Genomic DNA, 22,287 nt, shown 5'->3' on the forward strand with positions numbered 1-22,287 from the left:
AGCAACATCTGCCCCTTAAGAGTAAAACATTTTTACATTTAGCTAAACACAACACCTGGGACGTATTTAAGAGTGTGGCATACATAGGGTGCCATTTATGTGCCGTTACGATGACACACCGACCTACATAGTCTCCTATACAAGCACCAAATCTAGCTTCACATCGGTCACAGACCTCAAATAACAAACTGGATGACACAGGCAAAAATAAGGGAATAGTCAAGTCAAAGAGGATCGGTCACCTCTCCGGACAGCTATTTTAGCAAATGCTTGTATTCCCCATGAAGCAACAGTTTTGGAGTTTTCCCTCAGACCTCCACAAAACAGTAAGGAAACAGCAGAACAAGACCAGCTCCACTATGGACGGGTGCAAGCTGCAAGCCATCACAAGGCCGACTCCAATCCCCAAAATTAACTCAACTGCAATCAGGTTTCCACAAAGGAGCCTCCGATTGCTTGGCAGAAACAAATGGTAGAAATCATGTAGAGAAAGCGGAGCCCATCCACCAACACCTTCAATTTTGGCTGGGGTTTAGCATGGATAATGCACAGCTGTGGTGAAATATTCTAGATGCATCATTTTAAACTGCTTTTTGGGCCACAAAAACTGCCAATACATTGTGTAATTAAGTTGTCTAAATGTGCTCAGGTTAAAACCAGGCGTACCCAGTGAGTCAAGGAGGACGGGGTCCTCAGCGTCATCGGTGAAATGCACATGTGCCCAAGGCTTCTGGGGGCGTTCAGGGCTCAGGTAACTGCCCCATAGTCCATTACTGCAAACATCTTGGTAACTCTCAAAAAATAAGGAAAAGGGGTTTAAGAATGGGGTGCGGGGGTTACATAGATGCCTCCTATTTTTCCTGTTGAAATTCAATATAGGACAGAAATTAATTTTAAATTAAAATTCCATTTCATTATGGGTAAAAAAAATAAAATAAAATACGACCAGCTACATGTGTACTTTAAATCCACAACTTGCAATTGCTAGAAAGCAAGCTACGGTACTTTTACTGGCAGCCATAATGAGGTCTTATGTCTATGTGCCTGCCAACTTCTACACTGACGAATGAACGGCTGCAGTGTCCACCAGCAGAGGACACCATCAGCGGCGCAGCACGGATCAGAGCTGTCTCCAAAATATATTATTTATTTTCCACATATACACTATATACATACACAGGAGTCTGCATCACTATTGTACAGAGACTGGTGGCAGTGCAAGCAGCCATATGGGCGCCTGTATGTAACGGAAGCACTGCTATGGCAGCATGGGGTCTTTCAGGTTACACACATGCTGGAGCTACAGGAAGCCAATCTTACAGCAGGAGGGACGGCTGCGTCTTGTATATACACAGATCAGCTGTGCGCCATATACCCCTCCATGTCATCCAAAAATAAAACGAGCGTCAACAAAGGAAACCACCAAACTCTAGTGGACAAAGACGATTCATACGGTTATAAATAGGCAGAGAAGACACAGATGACAGAAGAGACAGTAATGATGGGTAAACGCCGCTCCAGGCAGATCCGAGGAGGGAGAGACCTCACGCTTTGTACAGCCTTCCAATGCAGGGGAAAAAACAATAAGCAAAAAACAGGGATGCTGGAGACAATGCATTATAATAGCTGCTTAAAAAGGATTTTGGTAAAAGCAGTATTAAAATAGGGGTTTAAAAATGTGGCTAAAGGCAATAAAATATCAGATCAGTGGCGCCACTGGCGGCTACACAAGTGACCGCTGCAGCCAGTCACCTTGCCAAGAGGTGATGCTTAAGTAGAGAGTACAAGACCACCAAGGTCTGAGGTCGATTGTAGTAGTTACACGGGTGGATGACATCTCCGCTGCACTGATGTCAACAAAGACCGATAGGATGCACCGACGCTGGAGATACCAGGCATCCATCAGGTGGAATCCATTTTTCTTCTTTTCTTTTTTTTTTTAATCATAGACAACTATGAAGATAATTCAGGAATGACAGAATAATAAGTTCAGTATTATGGAGGATGTGATGAGCTTCATGAGAAATGAATATTCCTACAAGATACAGAACGATCCCAAGGTAAAGAGGAGGCAAAGTATGGAGCAGCTGCTATAGCAACCTGACTCCCGCCGGTTAGGGAATGAAGAATCGCTGCGTTCTTTATGTTCCAGACAGACTGTTCTGCATTTAGAACGGCTCATTCACATGGAAATAATAATGATGCTCTAGCTCTTCCATGCTACCAGTCACACATGCAAGTTTTCCTCCTAAAGCTAGGGAAAGAAGATAACTTTGAACTCCGCATAGGTGCCTCCATAATGCCCTCACTGCCACAGGCGCAATGCATTAACTGCTGCGTGGGCACAATGTCATATGCGGGACAATCTGGGAAACCCTGAAGTGTCTGCTGGGCAGTTCGACATGCACATTCGATGTTTATTTTATTAAGGTTTTATATAGACACATGTAGTCAAGAAATAAAAAAAATTAAAAAGTTTACAGCTTTATATAATATATACCGTATATACTCGAGTATAAGCCGAGATTTTCAGCCCAAATTTTTGGGCTGAAAGTGCCCCTCTCGGCTTATACTCGAGTCATGATCGGTGGTGGGGTCGGCGGGTGAGCACTGTCATATACTTACCTGCTTCCGGGGCTCCTGGCGCCCCCCCTGCACGTCCCACTGTCTCCGGGTGCCGCAGCCTCTTCCCCTGAGCGGTCACGTGGGACTGCTCATTAGAGAAATGAATAGGCTGCTCCACCTCCCATAGGGGCGGAGCCGCCTATTCATTTCTCTAATGAAGCGGTGCCGGTGACCGCTGGTAGAGGAAGAGGCTGCGGCACCGAAGACCAGCTGTCCGGGGGAAGGAGAGGGACGCCGGGAGCAGGTAAGTATCGCATATTCACCTGTCCTCGTTCCACACGCCGGGCGCCGCGCCATCTTCCCGGCGTCTCTCCGCTCTGACTGTGCAGGTCAGAGGGCGCGATGACGCATATAGTGTGCGCGCCGCCCTCTGCCTGATCAGTCAGTGCGGAGAGACGCCGGGAAGTTGGAGCCGAGGAGCTGCAAGCAAGAGAGGTGAGTATGTGTTTTTTTTTTTTTTATTGCAGCAGCACAGATTTATGTGGAGCATCTATGGGGCAATGGTGCAGAGCACTATATGGCACAGCTATGGGGCAACGGTGCAGAGCACTATATGGCACAGCTATGGGGCAACGGTGCAGAGCACTATATGGCAAAGCTATGGGGCAACGGTGCACAGCACTATATGGCACAGCTATGGGGCAACGGTGCAGAGCATTATATGGCACAGGTATCTATGGGGCAACGGTGCAGAGCACTATATGGCACAGCTATGGGGCAATGGTGCAGAGCACTATATGGCACAGGTATCTATGGGGCAACGGTGCAGAGCACTATATGGCAAAGCTATGGGGCAACGGTGCAGAGCACTATATGGCACAGCTATGGGGCAACGGTGCAGAGCACTATATGGCACAGCTATGGGGCAACGGTGCAGAGCACTATATGGCACAGCTATGGGGCAACGGTGCAGAGCACTATATGGCACAGCTATGGGGCAACGGTGCAGAGCACTATATGGCACAGCTATGGGGCAACGGTGCAGAGCACTATATGGCACAGCTATGAGGCAACGGTGCAGAGCACTATATGGCACAGCTATGGGGCAACGGTGCAGAGCACTATATGGCACAGCTATGAGGCAACGGTGCAGAGCACTATATGGCACACCTATGGGGCAACGGTGCAGAGCACTATATGGCAAAGCTATGGGGCAACGGTGCAGAGCACTATATGGCACAGCTATGGGGCAATGGTGCAGAGCATTATATATATGGCACAGCTATGAGGCAACGGTGCAGAGCACTATATGGCACAGCTATGAGGCAACGGTGCAGAGCACTATATGGCACAGCTATGGGGCAACGGTGCAGAGCACTATATGGCACAGCTATGGGGCAACGGTGCAGAGCACTATATGGCACAGCTATGAGGCAACGGTGCAGAGCACTATATGGCACAGCTATGGGGCAACGGTGCAGAGCACTATATGGCACACCTATGGGGCAACGGTGCAGAGCACTATATGGCACAGCTATGGGGCAACGGTGCAGAGCACTATATGGCACAGCTATGAGGCAACGGTGCAGAGCACTATATGGCACAGCTATGGGGCAACGGTGCAGAGCACTATATGGCACAGCTATGAGGCAACGGTGCAGAGCACTATATGGCACAGCTATGGGGCAACGGTGCAGAGCACTATATGGCACAGCTATGGGGCAACGGTGCAGAGCACTATATGGCAAAGCTATGGGGCAACGGTGCAGAGCACTATATGGCACAGCTATGGGGCAATGGTGCAGAGCACTATATGGCACAGCTATGGGGCAACGGTGCAGAGCACTATATGGCACAGCTATGGGGCAACGGTGCAGAGCATTATATATATGGCACAGCTATCTATGGGGCAACGGTGCAGAGCATTGTATATATGGCACAGCTTTATGTGGAGTATCTATGGGGCAACGGTGCAGAGCATTGTATATATTGCACAGCTTTATGTGGAGCATCTATGGGGCCATAATGAACGGTGCAGAGCATTATATATGGCACAGCTTTATGTGGAGCATCTATGGGGCCATAATGAATGGTATGGAGTATCGATTTCTAATTTCGAAATTCACCGGTACCTGCTGCATTTTCCACCCTTAGGCTTATACTCGAGTCAATAAGTTTTCCCAGTTTTTTGTGGCAAAATTAGGGGGGTCGGCTTATACTCGGGTCGGCTTATACTCGAGTATATACGGTACCTCTTTTTTTCTCCACTCCCATGAGGCAAGAATGAAAAAGAAATAGGAAAAAAAAACAAAAGTATAAAATCAAAATCAATACCTACCCGATACCATTATGTGCCGGGAGTGAACAAAAACAAACAAAAAAAAAAAAAAAAAACACACACCCCATTTCATACTGTGTAAAGTGCAAAAAGAAGCAATAAAATATATAGATGTCCAAGATTGTAAATAAACCAAATAAAGCTTTACAATAAGTAGTATAAAAGATTAAAAGGGAACCTGTCACCCCCAAAATCTAAAGTGAGCTAAGCCCACCGGCATCAGGGGCTTATCTACAGCATTCTGTAATGCCCCCGATGTATCCTGAAAGATGAGAAAAAGAGGTTAGATTATACTCACCCAGGGCGGTCCCGCTGCGGTGGGCGTCGCGGTCCGATCCGGGGCCTCCCATCTTCATACGACAACATCCTCTTCTTGTCTTCACGCTGTGGCTCCGGCGCAGGTGTACTGTGTCTGCCCTGTTGAGGGCAGAGTAAAGTATTGCAGTGCGCAGGCGCCGGGAAAGGTCAGGGAGGCTCGGCACCTGCGCACTGCAGTACTTTACACTGCCCTCAACAGGGAAGACAAAGTATGCCTGCGCCGGAGTGTGAAGACAAGAAGAGGACGTCATCGTAAGAAGATAGGAGGCCCCGGACCGCGACGCCCATCGCAGCAGGACCCCCCCCCCCCCCAGGTGAGTATAATCTAACCTCTTTTTCTCATCTTTCAGGTTACATCGGGGGCTTATCTACAGCATTACAGAATGCTGTAGATAAGCCCCTGATGCCGGTGGGGTGACAGGTTCCCTTTAATAATTATATATGAACAAATACAAATAGTGCCAGAGTGAATGCTATGAAAAGACATGGATTGATGGCAATATAAATAAATAAAATGGGGTATGAATTGCTCACGTGTTATCGAAACAAAGGGGTTCTGAGAAAGTGACATTCATTTGCCTTTGGCATCCCTTATCTTTTCATGATATTCACTTTAGTAACATTTATTCATCTATTATACTTTTTATTGGAACACTTTAATTTGGTTACATTCACCATTTTGAAATTCTATATATTGCTCACATTCTTTTTACACTTTATATAGCATGAAATGTGTTTATGTTACAGGGTTTGCTGTATTAGGCCTCATTCACACATCCAGGTTTAGAAAAAACGTACGTGAAAAATATGGTACTGGTGTCAGTGTTTGGATTAGAGTGTCACCCGTGTGTTTTTGAAAAAGGTTTATTTGGCGTGCACTCAGCCTGAATACAGGTGAGGTGCTGGTGCAATGGACCAGTGGTCTCAATAGCAGAATAATTGAAATTCACCGCACTCTCATTTGGATTGGTTTCTCATAGGTTTATATTCATTTATTGGGAGCGTAACAGAATATTACAGTATATGCGATAAACAACGTTTCGGCTCAACCAGAGCCTTTGTCACGTGTTCGCTTGAGCAATGCAATATATGCGTATATGTCTATACAGACTCCCTTAGGATGGTGTGGACCTGTGTTGATCCTGAATTAGAGCGGCGCTCCCGCGCTGTGCTCTGGTGCAGCGTGTGCCTGGTCTCACGTTTTGGCCTGTCAATCAGGCTGGTCAGGTCAGATGGGCGTGGTGTCTTCCCCCAGATATTGCGTAGTTTTCCGTTGGTGGCGTAGTGGTGTGCGCATGTCCAAGGTCCCGAATCCTGCACAGGGGTGTGAAAAGAGCAGCGATCTCAGTTATTCCATTGGTGGTCGGTGGGCGCGGCCATCTTGCTTTGACCGCGCGTGTGCAGAAGCGGCGCTCTGCTGGCCGCGGCTTCAGGAAAATGGCCGCCGCGATAGCCATCTGCGCACGCGCGGATGCCCGCGGCCATTTTCCTGAAGCCGCGGCCAGCAGAGCGCCGCTTCTGCGCACGCGCGGTCAAAGCAAGATGGCCGCGCCCACCGACCACCAATGGAATAACGGACATCGCTGCTATTTTCACACCCCCTGTGCAGGATTCGGGACCTTAGACATGCGCACACCACTACGCCACCAACGGAAAACTACGCAATATCTGGGGGAAGACACCACGCCCATCTGACCTGACCAGCCTGATTGACAGGCCAAAACAACTACTTTGGTAACGTATTTCGGCAGCATAGATGGGGAATCGGGGTCCACAAACTATACTATTGTAATGCACAGCTCAGGCCCTATTTAACAGTATTTTTATCTCATACCGAAAAAACGGGGTGATAGGTTCCCTTTAACAGGGTTCTTCCCTACTAGGACAGCCCCTTCTTAAACTAAAATGTAATGCCCTGATAAAATAATGAAGCCTATACTCACCTCTCATGCCGGCGCCGTTCCTGCAGTGTCGGCACTCGCTTTCCCCGCAGCTGTGACACGTGAAGCCAGCAACCAATCAGCGCTGGCATCACTGTCTCCGCCGTCAGACAAACTTAACAAGAAGAGGAAGCCAATAGACCAGCTGCAGCCTGGACGCCCTCTTAATGTTCAGTTTGTCCGAAGGCGGAGACAGTGTCACCAGTGCTGACTGAGCGCCGGGAATCAAGTGTCATTCCACCGCATCACAGCCGCCCGGGACCGCCGACACCGCTGGACGGTGCGAGTATAGGCCTTATTACTGTACATCGAACAGAACTACCACCACTACTAGGACAACCCCTTTAATAAACTAAATTATTTAGTGTGCATGACTAGTTCTATATGGCTACTTTTTTCCCTTTTTCCTAGTGTACCTATCCATGCTTTGAAGTGTGGGTCACTAGCCCGCTCTATAGGTCTTTCTAAGGACATGGTCACACGTTCAGCATTTGGTGAGTTTTTTACATCAGTATTTGTAAGCCAAAACCAGGAGTGGTGATGTGTTTCTATTATACTTTGGTGGCCTTGAAGCAGGGCTTGCTATTCTCCTAGCCCTAGGCATCAAAAAAAAATCTCCACATACACACCACTGCTAGGAGTAGAAACAGCATTTGTCGCGTTAATGGGCTTTTTACATGAAGCTACAGTTACACCGGCAGTTCCGACCCTTTGACGCCAAGATTAGCGCATCGCCATTCATGCTCTCGAAGCAGAGACCACACCAGAAACGCCATCATAAGTCTATGAAATCCATTAAAGCTCTTTTTTGGGATGTGTTGTACAGACGCCGTGTTGCCTCTATAAACACATACCATACTTTCTGCTCACTAAATTCCATAAGTAACCATTATACCACATCAGCAGAAGAGCACCTGCAATTGGTAGATACAAGGAGGTCATTAAAAATAATTGCATTTTGTACCAGTTAGAAGAATGAGGATAATCACAGCTTTGACCCTTTGGCCCATTTTATCTTCCACTTGGCCTGATATTTGAGGTACATGCTAGACGTTAGGTCTTGAGAATTTTCTATTAAGCAAAAAGTATGTTCGATATTCCAAGAATTCCGCAACAAACTTTGCCATGGCAATTTCTTGTTCATTAGCCAGACCTTAAGGGCCTGAATCATTAAGACTGGAATTTTGCATGCCAGTCCTCATGAAACCATCGCTGGAGTAAAACACCTAATTCATTGCTAGGTGTACGCCTCTTAATGAAGCAGACGCATCATACATCTTCTGTGCCCCTCCGACAAACGTTACTTGGAGTACAGGTCTGGAGCAATTTACACCATTAGGGCGCATTCAGATGGCTGTATAAATTGGATGGACTGGCCGCTGCTCTCCTGACCCGAGTGTGATGGCTACATTATTTGTATTATTAAAGTGTCATTTATTCCATGGCGCTTTACATGTGATTAGGGGTATATCTATATATCTATATCTATCTATCAAGTACAATAATCTTAAACAATACAAGTCACAACTGGTACTGGAGGAGAGAGGACCCTGCCCGCAAGGGCTCACAATCTACAAGGGTTGGGTGTGGTGTGTGAAGCGGTGTGGTGGAATGAGGGATACTGCAGGTTGTAGGCATGTCGGAAGAGGTAGGTCTTCAGGTTCCTATGGTAGAAGAGAGTCTGATATGTTGGGGTAAAGCGTTCCAGAGTAGGAGGGATGCACGGGAGAAATCTTGTATGCGATTGTGGGAAGAAGAGATAAGAGGGGAGTAGAGGATATCTTGTGAGAATCTGAGGTTGCTGCATAGAAATACATGAAGCTGTCATGTTCGGGTCGGTAGAGCCACCGGCCAGTCTGTACACTGTCTTCCAAATGCAGTCCGATTTACACAGCTGTCTGAGCCCTTGAATGGCATAGATTTTGATTCATTTGCTGGGCAGGGCCTCACCCCACCCAAGATCCCCCGTTATTGGCGGAGCTGAATGGGGTTGGCATAAAAACACTTAAAAATGGACTACATTTCTGCACAAGAATTTAGCAATATTTCAAGGGGTTTTACACCAGAAAACTGTCAAAAACACCTGGATGAATCTGGCGCTAAATACAAATTTAACAGGGCTGTGGAGACAGTGTCCATTTTGGTGGAGTCGGTCTAAAATAAATAATAAGTTGGGTACAGTAGTACAATGCAGGATGTGCTGTTAAGGTTTTCATAAGAATGTGAGAAAAGTTATGAAATGTCCTAGAAATTTCTGTTCCTGATCTAAGGATCTCAGCTTTTAGTTGAGATGAATCTGTGCTGCACTTTATGTACATGCTCAGTAGTGACCAGTGCTGTGGGGTTGTAGTTGAGATGAATCTGTGCTGCACTTTATGTACATGCTCAGTAGTGACCAGTGCTGTGGAGTAGGAGGCAAGAAAATTGAAGAGTCGGAGGTTTGACTTAGGCTACTTTCACACTAGCGTTTTTTTTCCATACGTCGCAATGCGTCGTTTTGGTGAAAAAACGCATCCTGCAAAGTCGTCTGCAGGATGCGTTTTTCCCCATAGACTAACATTAGCGACGCATTGACACACGTCGCAACCGTCGTGCAACAGTTGCGTCGTGTTGTGGCGGACCGCCGGCAGCAAAAAACGTTACATGTAACTTTTTTGTGCCGACAGTCCGCCATTTCCGACCGCGCATGCGCGGCCGGAACTCTGCCCCCACCTCCCCGCACCTCACAATGGGGCAGCGGATGCGTGGAAAAACAGCATCCGCTGCCCCCGTTGTGCGGCGCTTGCACAGTATGCGTCGGTACGTCGGGCCGACGCAGCGCGATGGCCCCGTACCGACGCTAGTGTGAAAGTAGCCTTACTGACTCCACAACCCGGTGTAACACCCTTAAGTTATGTGAACACAGCTGGAGAGGTACAGTGCCAGCTAGACCTAGCTTGTCAGTAAAAGTTATGATGGCCATATACCAAAACAATAAGGCTACGTTCACATTTGCGTTGTGCGCCGCAGCGTCGGCGCCGCAGCGCACAACGCAAACAAAAACGCGGCAAAACGCACGCTAAAACGCTGCGTTTTGCGCCGCATGCGTCGTTTTTGCCCGCAAGTTGGACGCAAAAAAAATGCAACTTGAAGCGTTTCTTGCGTCCAACGCTTGCGGCCATGCGGCGCAAAACGCAGCACAACGCATGTCCATTCGCCCCCATGTTAAGTATAGGGGCGCATGACGCATGCGGCGCCGCTGCGGCGCCCGACGCTGCGGCGCTGACCGCAAATGTGAACGTAGCCTTAGATCAGTAAACCTCCAGGAGGACAAACATTATCTGACAGTATAGAGCGCAAGACGAACAGAAAAGGTTGTAGGCTCTACCTTAAAACAAACAAATTCTCACACAAGGATTCGTTTAATAGAATAAAGTGACATATCCCCACCCTTTTTTTTTTTTTTTTTAAATATAGCGATACTCCGACAAATCTCCCTCTTCTCTCCTCAGACCCTGGGAGAATATCACCTCCACGAGTTACAACTGCTTTTATGGGTACGGTATATGTCAGGTTAAATGAAGTTCTAGTTAAATGAAGCTTGCATGTGAATATATTTTATTTTATTTTTCCTACTAAGCTGTACTTATCTTAAAAATGTTGCATGTACGGTATGGCATTCTGCCTGATTATACTATTTTTATTTTTATTTATTTTTTAATACCGGTATATAAAATCATTCTGGTGCAAGTCATGTGAATACAAACCAACACACAGAGATAACGCACCAAGCACTAAAACACTTCTCCAAATGACAAGAAGCTGCTTCCTAGAAATAGTTCTTTGGCATCGCCAGATCGTAGACGCCAGCGAGCCCCGGCACATGTCTCCAGTTACCAGACTAGGAAGTTAACCCGTTAGATAAAAAGGCAGATGATGTGCGCAACAGCATTTTACAACACACACAAACAAAAAAACAAAAAAAAAAGCCATCAGGCAGGGAAAGAACACACACACACACACACACACACACACACACACACACACACACACACACACCAGCCTTTATAAAACTATATCCCCAAATTGTACTTATGAATCAATCCCAATGCAATGACTTGTTTCTTGTGGGACATGGTGTACTGTCTCTAAAAAGGCACGTGTGCTGGCGAAGGAGGAAAAAAAGAAAAAAGAAGAAACATTTCTTATGGCTCATTTGTGTAGCATCCGATTTTTGTGGATACATTGCATTATTATCCTTGGATCCTGTATTTGATCGGTATTTTAGAATGCTGATGCATAAATGATGTATAATTACAGGTGACAACATGATAAAAATTGCAGGAGTTTTCTTGATGAAACTCTTTCCCATACGCTTGCCTAAACCCGGCCTTCGTGCTGTATTGTTTTCAATTTACCATTTTATATTTTGGTTAGTAGTTAAATCTAAAAGTGATATTTAGATTTAAAGGGAACCTGCTACCAGGTCATAAGTGGACAGTTCTTGTTCTTATGTTATCCCCATTGCTCCCCTGAGTATTACACTTGTTTTTTTTTTTTAACCCTCCATACAGCCTATTTAGTGCTAGTTTTTTGTGTCTTTACAAGGGGCGGGGCTCACAGGGTATTTATGCAGATCAGGCTAAAGCCACACCTCCTCAGAATCATGTGAGGCACGCACCTTTTTACAGATAGTTAAAAAAAAATTGCAGAAAATAAAGTCCAAATCTCTGGAACTGTATGGTGGCTTTAGACAGAAAAAAAAAAAAGGAAAAAGAACAAATACTCAGAAAAGCAGGAGGGACTAAAATAAGACTAAAAACCTGACAACTTTTGACCCAGTGACAGGTTCACCTTACGGGATGTTAACAGTTAGGCCGGGGTCACACTTGGGAGTGCAATGCGAGAAACTCACGCGAGCCTTCCGTGCACTCTACACCGACTGGCCCTGTAATGCATGGGCATCAAGCACATCACTAGGATTCCTTGTGATACTACCGAAAAGAAGCCCAATTTGATAATTACATATTTATAGTTTAAATAGCAGCATATGAATTGTTAATAGTAAAGATAAGAGGGTTTTTGCCGATGTTCACTGTCGCTCGTCTGACTGTACGCACGGTAGTGGCCATGCACTCAGTGCAGTGATTTTATGGTGGGAGGATAGCAGCCATAGATGCCCAAGGAGACCTTACCATTTACATACACCATATCAATGAGGGTAGTTGTGGTCAAATGTTTCACCTTTAAGGCCAAGTCTCCGGTATATTTCATAATTAAAGGGATAGTAACAAAGTACACTCTATAAACTGTTTTTAGAAGAAGTGGTCTGCTACCTGTGATTCTCCACATTCTAGAACAGCTGGAAATGGTGCCATGCAGGGACTTGGAGTTTCACAACAGCTGCAGAGCCAGAGTCTGTACACTAATGAGATGGGTATTCTCAATATCAGGTCAAAAAAGTACCTAATAATATAGGATCATGCCAAATTATCCTGAAAAGTCACTAGTAAGCCCGAATATCCCACTCAGTGAAAGAATGAACTATTCATTGTGTGAGCAGGTACACGGCAATCCTTCCAGGGTGCGATTCGTGTCAGCGCATGTGTTCTCCACTTCACGTGGCGCTCACCATTCCTGTATTGTGAGGCCAGAGACAAGGGACGATTTACTAAAGCCGCCTGACTTAGCGCAAACTCAGACTAGAAAATCTGAACATCGCACCACAGATTTATCATAGTGCCGGATAACCCAGTGCATTTTTAGACTACAGTCTATATCTATACCATTTGTTGGCTTACTACGGCCCACAAAGTCATGACGAAAATTGGAAGAATGGTTACTTGAAAATCACATCTTAAATTACACCCTTCCCGGTATGTCACGCCTCTTGACACATCAGAAAAACATACGTAACATCTAAAACACATGTGTATTAGCGGTCCATGCTCAGACGTCTGAATGAGCTTTCAATGGGATGATACAGTGAGTAAGGGCCATTTTCAGGTGCTGCAGCTCAGCTCTCATCGAAGTGGATAGGAGCTGAGCCGCAGTACCCAAGAACTGTCATTACACTGTATGCAGCTGTGCCATTTCAGCCCGATGCAGTGATTACGCTCAGACGGTAGTGGAGATGCAAGCAGTTGGTCGATGCAGGTTCTGGGTGTTGGACACAAACAATCTGATATTGATGATCCAAGGCCATTTTCACACAACAGTTTCCGAGAAGATTGATAACAAGATAAAAGGCAATCTGCTAGATCTCCATTAATTCTCAATTCACTGACATCACATTATCATCATATTTGTATACTCTTCTACAACTAGGCCATGACCCATTAGGCCATGTTTACACGTTCAGTATTTTACCTCAGTATTTTACCTCAGTATTTATAAGGCTAGGTTCACATTGCGCTAGGGGAGTCCGTCTAACGGACACGTTTTTAAGTAGTGAAAACGCAATGTAACGGACATTGTAACGCACCCATAGACTTGCATCGTGACGCATGCCTAAATTGGCATGCGTTTGCCACATTACTTTTTTTTATGACGGACCTTGGAACGCGGCTTGCAGCGTTTTCAGGTCCGGTCAAGCTAACGCAAGACTAACGGAAAGTGTCTATTCTGCCATTGAAGGCTATTGCAAACGCAGCCAGACGCAAATCATGCAAAATTTCTAAATAAAACCATATGTTTGAGTTGCGTTAATGAGGGTGGTCCATGTGGTCATGTGTCAGGAAATATGATTTCACCCACACCCGACACTGACAAAAGAAAAAAAAAAAAAAAAGGAGAACAACTTTATTGACAGTGCCAAACGCAGACAAACGGATGCTTCACGAACGGACATCAGCATAACGCACGTGACAGCGTTTATGTCAACGCAAGCGTCAACGTGAAGCCAAATTTTCAAGAAATTTGGCTCTTTTCTGTACATGCGTTTAACAGTATGTACTTAACGCAATGTGAACCTAGCCATAGCCAAAACCAGGAGAGGAACAATCAGAGGAAAAGTATAATAGAAACACGTCACCACGTCTGTATTTATCACCCACTCCCGGTTTTGGCTTACAAATACTGAGGTAAAATGCTGAACATGTGAACTCGGCCTTAGGATAGGCCATAAGGGTGTGTGCACACACTGCGGATTTTGCTGCGAATCCGCAGCGAATTGGCCGCTGCGGATTTGCAGTTTTCCATGCGTTTATAGTACCATGTAAACCTATGGAAAACAAAATCCGCAGTGCACATGCTGCGGAAAAAAAAATGTGCGGAAACGTAGAGTTGTTTATTCCGCAGCATGTCAATTCTTTGTGCGGACTCCGTAGCGGTTTACACCTGCTCCATAATAGGAATCCGCAAGTGTAAAACCGCAGGTGGAATCCGCTGTAAATCCACAGTAAATCCGCAGGTAAAATGCAGTGCTTTTTACCTGTGGATTTCTCAAAACAGGTGCGGAAAAATCCGCAGAGGTTTCATCTACGTGTGCACATACCCTTAATATCTAAGCAATGGTCAGTCCCCTTTAAGCACTGACATCAATCCAACACTAAAATGTAGATTCATCTTAACAGGCAGAGATTCCTGGTATGTTTTTATTATACAAAACGCTCCTATTCCAGATATATTAGTATATAGCAGGATGTTCTGTGGAGCAGCACACAAGAGCAGTCATAAAACATCCTGCAATTTGGTAACAGACTAAAAGAAATGTCAATTCTCTGAAAACTTTCTTGCTCCATTATCAGAACAATGCAGTACTCTGGAAAAGTCCTCTTGACTTGAAATATCCAGAGAATTTTGCCAGGTGACCTCTTTGGGGTGTTGTTCATGCTGTATTTGCATGAGAATGTTTCCAATTTGCATCTACTCTGATAAGTAACTCCTCCTGGAATTACCCCTTATCAGAGTAGATGACAATTCATCAGAATGCAAATTGGAAGCATTCTCATGCACACACATACGGCGTGAACAACACCCCAAAGAGGTCACCTGGCAAAATTCTCTGGATATTTCAAGTCAAGAGGACAGAACGGGCCAGTGTAGATCTGGTGAGGACTTCTAATGGTGGATTTGGGAATGTAGGGGAAAGTAGCCCAGTTTGGTTGGTATCCCCCCATAACATTGTGATGGCGACAGAATGTCAAATTTTGGAAACTATTCGGTTCTGGTTTTCCTTTGAAATACAAGCTAGACTTATTTTCTGTCAAATGGGCAGAAAAAGTTGTAGAAATGCTTGACATGTTCAAGAAAACAGAAGTTAGAAAATAAAAAAACATCGTCACACAGGAAGTCAAAATTTTATGAAATAATGTGTCCGAGTCATTTCCATTTAGAAATTTTATTATATACACATAGGTTGAAAAAAAATACTCCAAGTTCAACCCTTCTCCATACCGTCTCTGTATGGCTCGTAGGCTCTGCCTACATCCCACCCCTTAATAAGTGGCTGAATATTTACAAGAGAAAACAGGAACAGGTGCCCCCTCCCCCCAATAATAGATGAAGTCAAGAATATTATCTGCCGTCAGGTGTAAGGCTATGTGCACACGTCAGGATTTTGTCAGGATTTTTCCTCAGGTTTTGTAGCCAAAACCAGGAGTGGGTGATAAATGCAGAAGTGGTGCATATGTTTCTATTATACTTTTCCTCTAATTGTTCCACTCCTGGTTTTGGCTACAAATCCTGAGGAAAAATCCTGACAAAATCCTGACGTGTGCACATAGCCTAAAGGTACCTTCACACTAAACGACTTTGCAACGATAACGACAGCGATCCGTGACGTTGCAGCGTCCTGGATAGCGATATCGTTGTTTGACACGCAACAGCGATCTGGATCCTGCTGTGATATCGCTGGTCGTTGCTGAAAGTCCAGAACTTTATTTGGTCGTCAGATCGGCGTGTATCGTCGTGTTTGACAGCAAAAGCAACGATGCCAGCAATGTTTTACAATGGTAACCAGGGTAAATATCGGGTTACTAAGCGCAGGGCCGTGCTTAGTAACCCAATATTTACCCTGGTTACCATTGTAAAAGTTAAAAAAAACAAACAAAAAAACACACTACATACTCACCCTCTGATGTGTGTCACGTCCCCCGGCGTCCGCACTGCTGCTCAGAGCTTCCTGCACTGAATGTGTCAGTGCCGGCCGTAAAGCAAAGCACAGCGGTGACGTCACCGCTGTGCTTTAGGGCCGGCGCTTACACAGTGCAGGGAAGCTGAAGGCGAGGGACGCGACAGACACGGCAATGTAAGTATGTACTGTTTGTTTTTTTTTACATTTACGCTGGTAACCAGGGTAAACATCGGGTTACTAAGCGCGGCCCTGCGCTTAGTAACCCGATGTTTACCCTGATTACCCGGGGACTTCGGCATCGTTGGTCGCTGGAGAGCGGTCTGTGTGACAGCTCTCCAGCGACCACACAGCGACGCTGCAGCGATCGGCATCGTTGTCGATATCGCTGCAGCGTCGCTTAATGTGACGGTACCTTAAGACTAGAAAAACCTAACCTAAGATAATAAAAGCCTAATAGTACAAGAAGACTTAAAGGGACTCTGTCACCCCCTCCAGCCGTTATAAACTAAAAGAGCCACCTTGTGCAGCAGTAATGCTGCATTCTGACAAGGTGGCTCTTTTAGTTATTGGTGCAGTCAAAGCAGAAATAAAGCGTTTTATAATTTCGCAAAAATACCTGTCTTTAGTCCTGGAGGCAGGTCTTAACCCCCCTGCTGCACACGCCACACTGCCGTCACTCAAGGCTTCTTCAGCGCCAGGCGCCGCCCCCTCCGCGATGTTTTCAAATCAAATCCGGCGCCTGCGCCGTTTTGTTCTGCCTGGGGCAGGTGCAGTGAGCGCTGCTCGTCTGACCTCAGATGCAGTCTCGATCAGCTGAAGATACACAAGCTGTAAGGTGGGGGACCTGGGTGAGTGGCTGACACACGCAGTGCGAATGTCCAGGAATCCCAGCCCTGCACTGTGCATAATGCATAACACACTGCGGGGCTGGGATTCACAAGCTGGGCGGCCGCACAGGCGCAGTCTGCAAGACTGCATCTGAGGTCAGATGAGCAGCGCTCACTGCGCCTGCCCCAGGCAGAACAAAACAGCGCAGGCACCGGATTTGATTTGAAACCAGCGCGGAGGGGGCGGCGCCCGGCACCAAAGAAGCCTTGAGTGACGGCAGTGTGGCGTGTGCAGCAGGGGGGTTAAGACCTGCCTCCAGGACTAAAGACAGGCATTTTTGCGAAATTATAAAACGCTTTATTTCTGCTTTGACTGCACCAGTAACTAAAAGAGCCACCTTGTCAGAATGCAGCATTACTGCTGCACAAGGTGGCTTTTAGTTTCTAACGGCTGGAGGGGGTGACAGAGTCCCTTTAAGATATGAAGTGATAAGCCAAGTGACAGATCCCCCCCATAGTAATGTATGGGGTCTCCTATAGGTAGAAGCCCTTTTGTAAATCTGTCCAGTTTTCTGAGGATTAGTGAAAACACTATTCTGGCTGTTGTCACCTGTCACCTAACGTTACTCAAGTGAACAAGCTCATTTACACATGCATTTGTAAAAACAACAGAAATCAATGGTAAGCAAAGGGTACAGCGCGCCAAACGTACACCAGCCGTAACACTTGTCGAAAACATCCCAGATGGTTAATGGCACTGCATTATATAATCCGAACAACAGCTGCACCTGATAAGTGCACATCAAAGCCAACGGCGGCGTGAGCATCAAATCTGTGCAGAACATGGCCCCTTTGGCACAGATCGGTTACTAATTGACACGTTAACCCTTTCCGCTACTAGACATTGGGTACAGCCATCATTGACTGCTCTGCCACCAACGATCATAACACAGGAGTGGGATGTTCTCAGCGACTAGTGGTTGTACATAGACAGCCATCACATGGCTCCCACCAACTAAACAGATGCAAGGAATCCATTTTGAGCTGAGCACAGACCATTTTTTTCCCTCCTTTTCCCCCGCAAACACATATGAACAAATGTGATCAAACCAATTCAAGGGCACTGATAAAACGATCGATCAAGGGACATATTCTGTACGGGGAGCAGTGATCAGGTTATATCTGAGCAGCACGACCACAGAGAGGCGTGAAGTGCAGATACCTGTACGATTCTGGGAAATGGCTGTTTGTTTTGGTAAAAACAGAATAGGAGGTTACTTCTTTGCATAACAACACAGGTGGAGCAAAGTTATTACCTTCATACCCATAAAAGAAAACCCAGCCTGTCACATTGTGTAGCACAACCCACATAGTAGTTGTTATTGTAAGAGCTGTCAAGGAGACTCGGTCACGATCAGTTATTCTCAATGTCTCGTGTTCTGACGGAGACTTAAATATTTTGGTTTCATAAAAAAAAAAAATAAATAAAACAAAATTCAATGAAACAAACACAGATACAGGAACAACCACACACGTAGTACACAAGTACATTGCACACAGATACATTACCATCACCCAAGGCTGATCGTACACACATAGATACAGGGACATTACCATCACCCAAGGCTGATCATACACACATAGATACAGGGACATTACCATCACCCAAGGCGGATCGTACACACATAGATACAGGGACATTACCATCACCCAAGGCGGATCGTACACACATAGTTACAGGGACATTACCATCACCCAAGGCTGATCATACCCACATAGATAGAGGGACATTACCATCACCCAAGGCGGATCGTACACACATAGTTACAGGGACATTACCATCACCCAAGGCTGATCGTACACACATAGATACAGGGACATTACCATCACCCAAGGCTGATCATACACACATAGTTACAGGGACATTACCATCACCCAAGGCTGATCATACACACATAGATACAGGGACATTACCATCACCCAAGGCGGATCGTACACACATAGTTACAGGGACATTACCATCACCCAAGGCTGATCATACACACATAGATACAGGGACATTACCATCACCCAAGGCTGATCGTACACACATAGATACAGGGACATTACCATCACCCAAGGCTGATCGTACACACATAGTTACAGGGACATTACCATCACCCAAGGCTGATCATACCCACATAGATAGAGGGACATTACCATCACCCAAGGCTGATCATACACACATAGATACAGGGACATTACCATCACCCAAGGCTGATCATACACACATAGTTACAGGGACATTACCATCACCCAAGGCTGATCATACACACATAGATAGAGGGACATTACCATCACCCAAGGCTGATCATACACACAGTTACAGGGACATTACCATCACCCAAGGCTGATCATACACACATAGTTACAGGGACATTACCATCACCCAAGGCTGATCGTACACACATAGATACAGGGACATTACCATCACCCAAGGCTGATCATACACACATAGATACAGGGACATTACCATCACCCAAGGCTGATCATACACACATAGTTACAGGGACATTACCATCACCCAAGGCTGATCATACACACATAGATACAGGGAATACAGGGACATTACCATCACCCAAGGCTGATCATACACACATAGATACAGGGACATTACCATCACCCAAGGCTGATCATACACACAGTTACAGGGACATTACCATCACCCAAGGCTGATCATACACACATAGATACAGGTACATTACCATCACCCAAGGCTGATCATACACACATAGATACAGGGAATACAGGGACATTACCATCACCCAAGGCTGATCATACACACATAGATACAGGGACATTACCATCACCCAAGGCTGATCATACACACATAGATACAGGGAATACAGGGACATTACCATCACCCAAGGCTGATCATACACACATAGATACAGGGACATTACCATCACCCAAGGCTGATCATACACACAGTTACAGGGACATTACCATCACCCAAGGCTGATCATACACACATAGATACAGGTACATTACCATCACCCAAGGCTGATCATACACACATAGATACAGGGAATACAGGGACATTACCATCACCCAAGGCTGATCATACACACATAGATACAGGTACATTACCATCACCCAAGGCTGATCATACACACATAGATACAGGTACATTACCATCACCAAGGCTGATCATACACACATAGATACAGGTACATTACCATCACCCAAGGCTGATCATACACACATAGATACAGGTACATTACCATCACCCAAGGCTGATCATACACACATAGTTACAGGTACATTACCATCACCCAAGGCTGATCATACACACATAGATACAGGGAAATTACCATCACCCAAGGCTGATCGTACACACATAGTTACAGGTACATTACCATCACCCAAGGCTGATCATACACACATAGATACAGGGAAATTACCATCACCCAAGGCTGATCGTACACACATAGATACAGGGACATTACCATCACCCAAGGCTGATCATACACACAGTTACAGGGACATTACCATCACCCAAGGCTGATCGTACACACATAGATACAGGGACATTACCATCACCCAAGGCTGATCGTACACATGAAGGGTTTAATCAAGTCTTGAGATATCATTTTTGAAAACCAAAAATCATTTATGGATCATGATTACATTTCTCACCTTTTTTTTCCTCTTTTAATTAATCCTATTTGAAGTCACAATACCCGTCAGTGAACCAATTAGAACTATTTACTAATAATAAAAAAAATATGGGAAGGGGAAACCAACAGTTGAGGCGTCCTCCGACTAAAAGGAAATCCCAAATAGTGCCCCAAAAGAACAGCAAAAAAAACAACAAGGCTGACACCAAAACCAGAGAAATAAGCACCAGTCCAGCTGAAGGCAGCAGTGACAGCAGGAATAACTGTGCATCAGGCGGGGGCTTCCTACCCCAAGAGGAAAGCATTATTTAAACTGAGGGCTGCTCACACCCCTCACCCAGGGAGGGGGCTTCACTTGTTGTCCTCTTCTATAGAACCACGAGAAATACAAGGTTACAGAATGGTTATTAGGCATGTCCCCCATCAGAGCAGGGCAGGAGGTGTGAGCAGTGCGATGAAGTCTGTGCGATAAACAAGCGATCAGATCGCCAGGAATGATCGCACACATCGCCAGTAACGATCGCACACATCGCCAGTAATGATCGCACACATCGCCAGTAATGATCGCACACATCGCCAGTAATGATCGCACACATCGCCAGTAATGATCGCACACATCGCCAGTAATAATCGCACACATCGCCAGTAATAATCGCACACATCGCCAGTAACGATCGCACACATCGCCAGTAATAATCGCACACATCGCCAGTAATAATCGCACACATCGCCAGTAACGATCGCACACATCGCCAGTAATAATCAAACACGTCGCCAGTAATATCGCACAGGCTTACCTTGCTTTGGATGCACCAGAGGCTCTTCTCTCTGCACTTGGGTGATGATACAGCTGCTTTCCATCTAATACTTGCACGGATCCAGTGCTGATCGCGTCTTCCCAGATCTGATCTGCAGATCTCCACCCTAGCGATCTCCCTCCAAGTCCCCGACTGTCTCCCTCTCACTATCCGCTCCTATCCCGCCTAATGCGCTCACAGCGAGGCCGGCAGCGGAGGAGGAAGCCCTGCACAGCACATATAGCGCATACATACACAGGCGGGTCCCAGCCCAAATATCAGAATTGGTTCAACATGGAGAATCCAGACTAAGAGAAGCAAAACAACAGAGGAAATAGGACAGCGGCAGTTTCAAGGTCCCCCCAATACTATAGATAAACAACCTTCCCAGATCTGCCTCTTCTGCGCTGCAAACCCCTCTGGAGCTGCACCCCGGGAACGTAACTTGGCTTACAATTAAAGGCTATGCTCGTCAGAGCGGAGAAAATAAAAGATTTCGTGGAAATTAAGCTTTGTTTTCCTAGAGCAGGGCTGTGCGAGCGGGGAGACTTGAAACCGCTGCTGCCTGGGATTGGCTGGAAGCTCTGTGGGCAGTATAAAAGGGCGGGATTGTACGCTGCAGTGTTTATCTAACGACATTCCAGCGCAGGAGCCCAGTGCAGCTAATGGCTGAGCACAAAGGCGGCAGTGGCGGTGGTGGCAGCGCCGACCTGCTCTGGAGTCACTCCCCGCCTTGTCCTCCTGGTGCACGGCGTCAGCTGCACTGGGCAGAGGGCGTCTAACGCCCA

General features: G+C 46.0%; 1 protein-coding gene across 1 annotated transcript in view; it reads right to left on the reverse strand.

The window, feature by feature from the left end:
- The window catches only part of CTDSP2 (CTD small phosphatase 2), a 59,790-nt gene extending 37,722 nt beyond the window's left edge, over window positions 1-22,068 (reverse strand). Inside the window, exon 1 of the mRNA XM_077297814.1 lies at window positions 21,500-22,068. Coding sequence (XP_077153929.1) covers window positions 21,500-21,563 — 64 coding nt within the window. The 5' untranslated portion in view covers window positions 21,564-22,068. The remainder of the gene's footprint in view (window positions 1-21,499) is intronic.
- Between the last annotated feature and the right edge of the window lie 219 nt (window positions 22,069-22,287).

Source organism: Ranitomeya variabilis, chromosome 3, assembly GCF_051348905.1.
Source record: "Ranitomeya variabilis isolate aRanVar5 chromosome 3, aRanVar5.hap1, whole genome shotgun sequence".
NCBI classification, from domain to species: Eukaryota; Metazoa; Chordata; class Amphibia; order Anura; family Dendrobatidae; genus Ranitomeya; species Ranitomeya variabilis.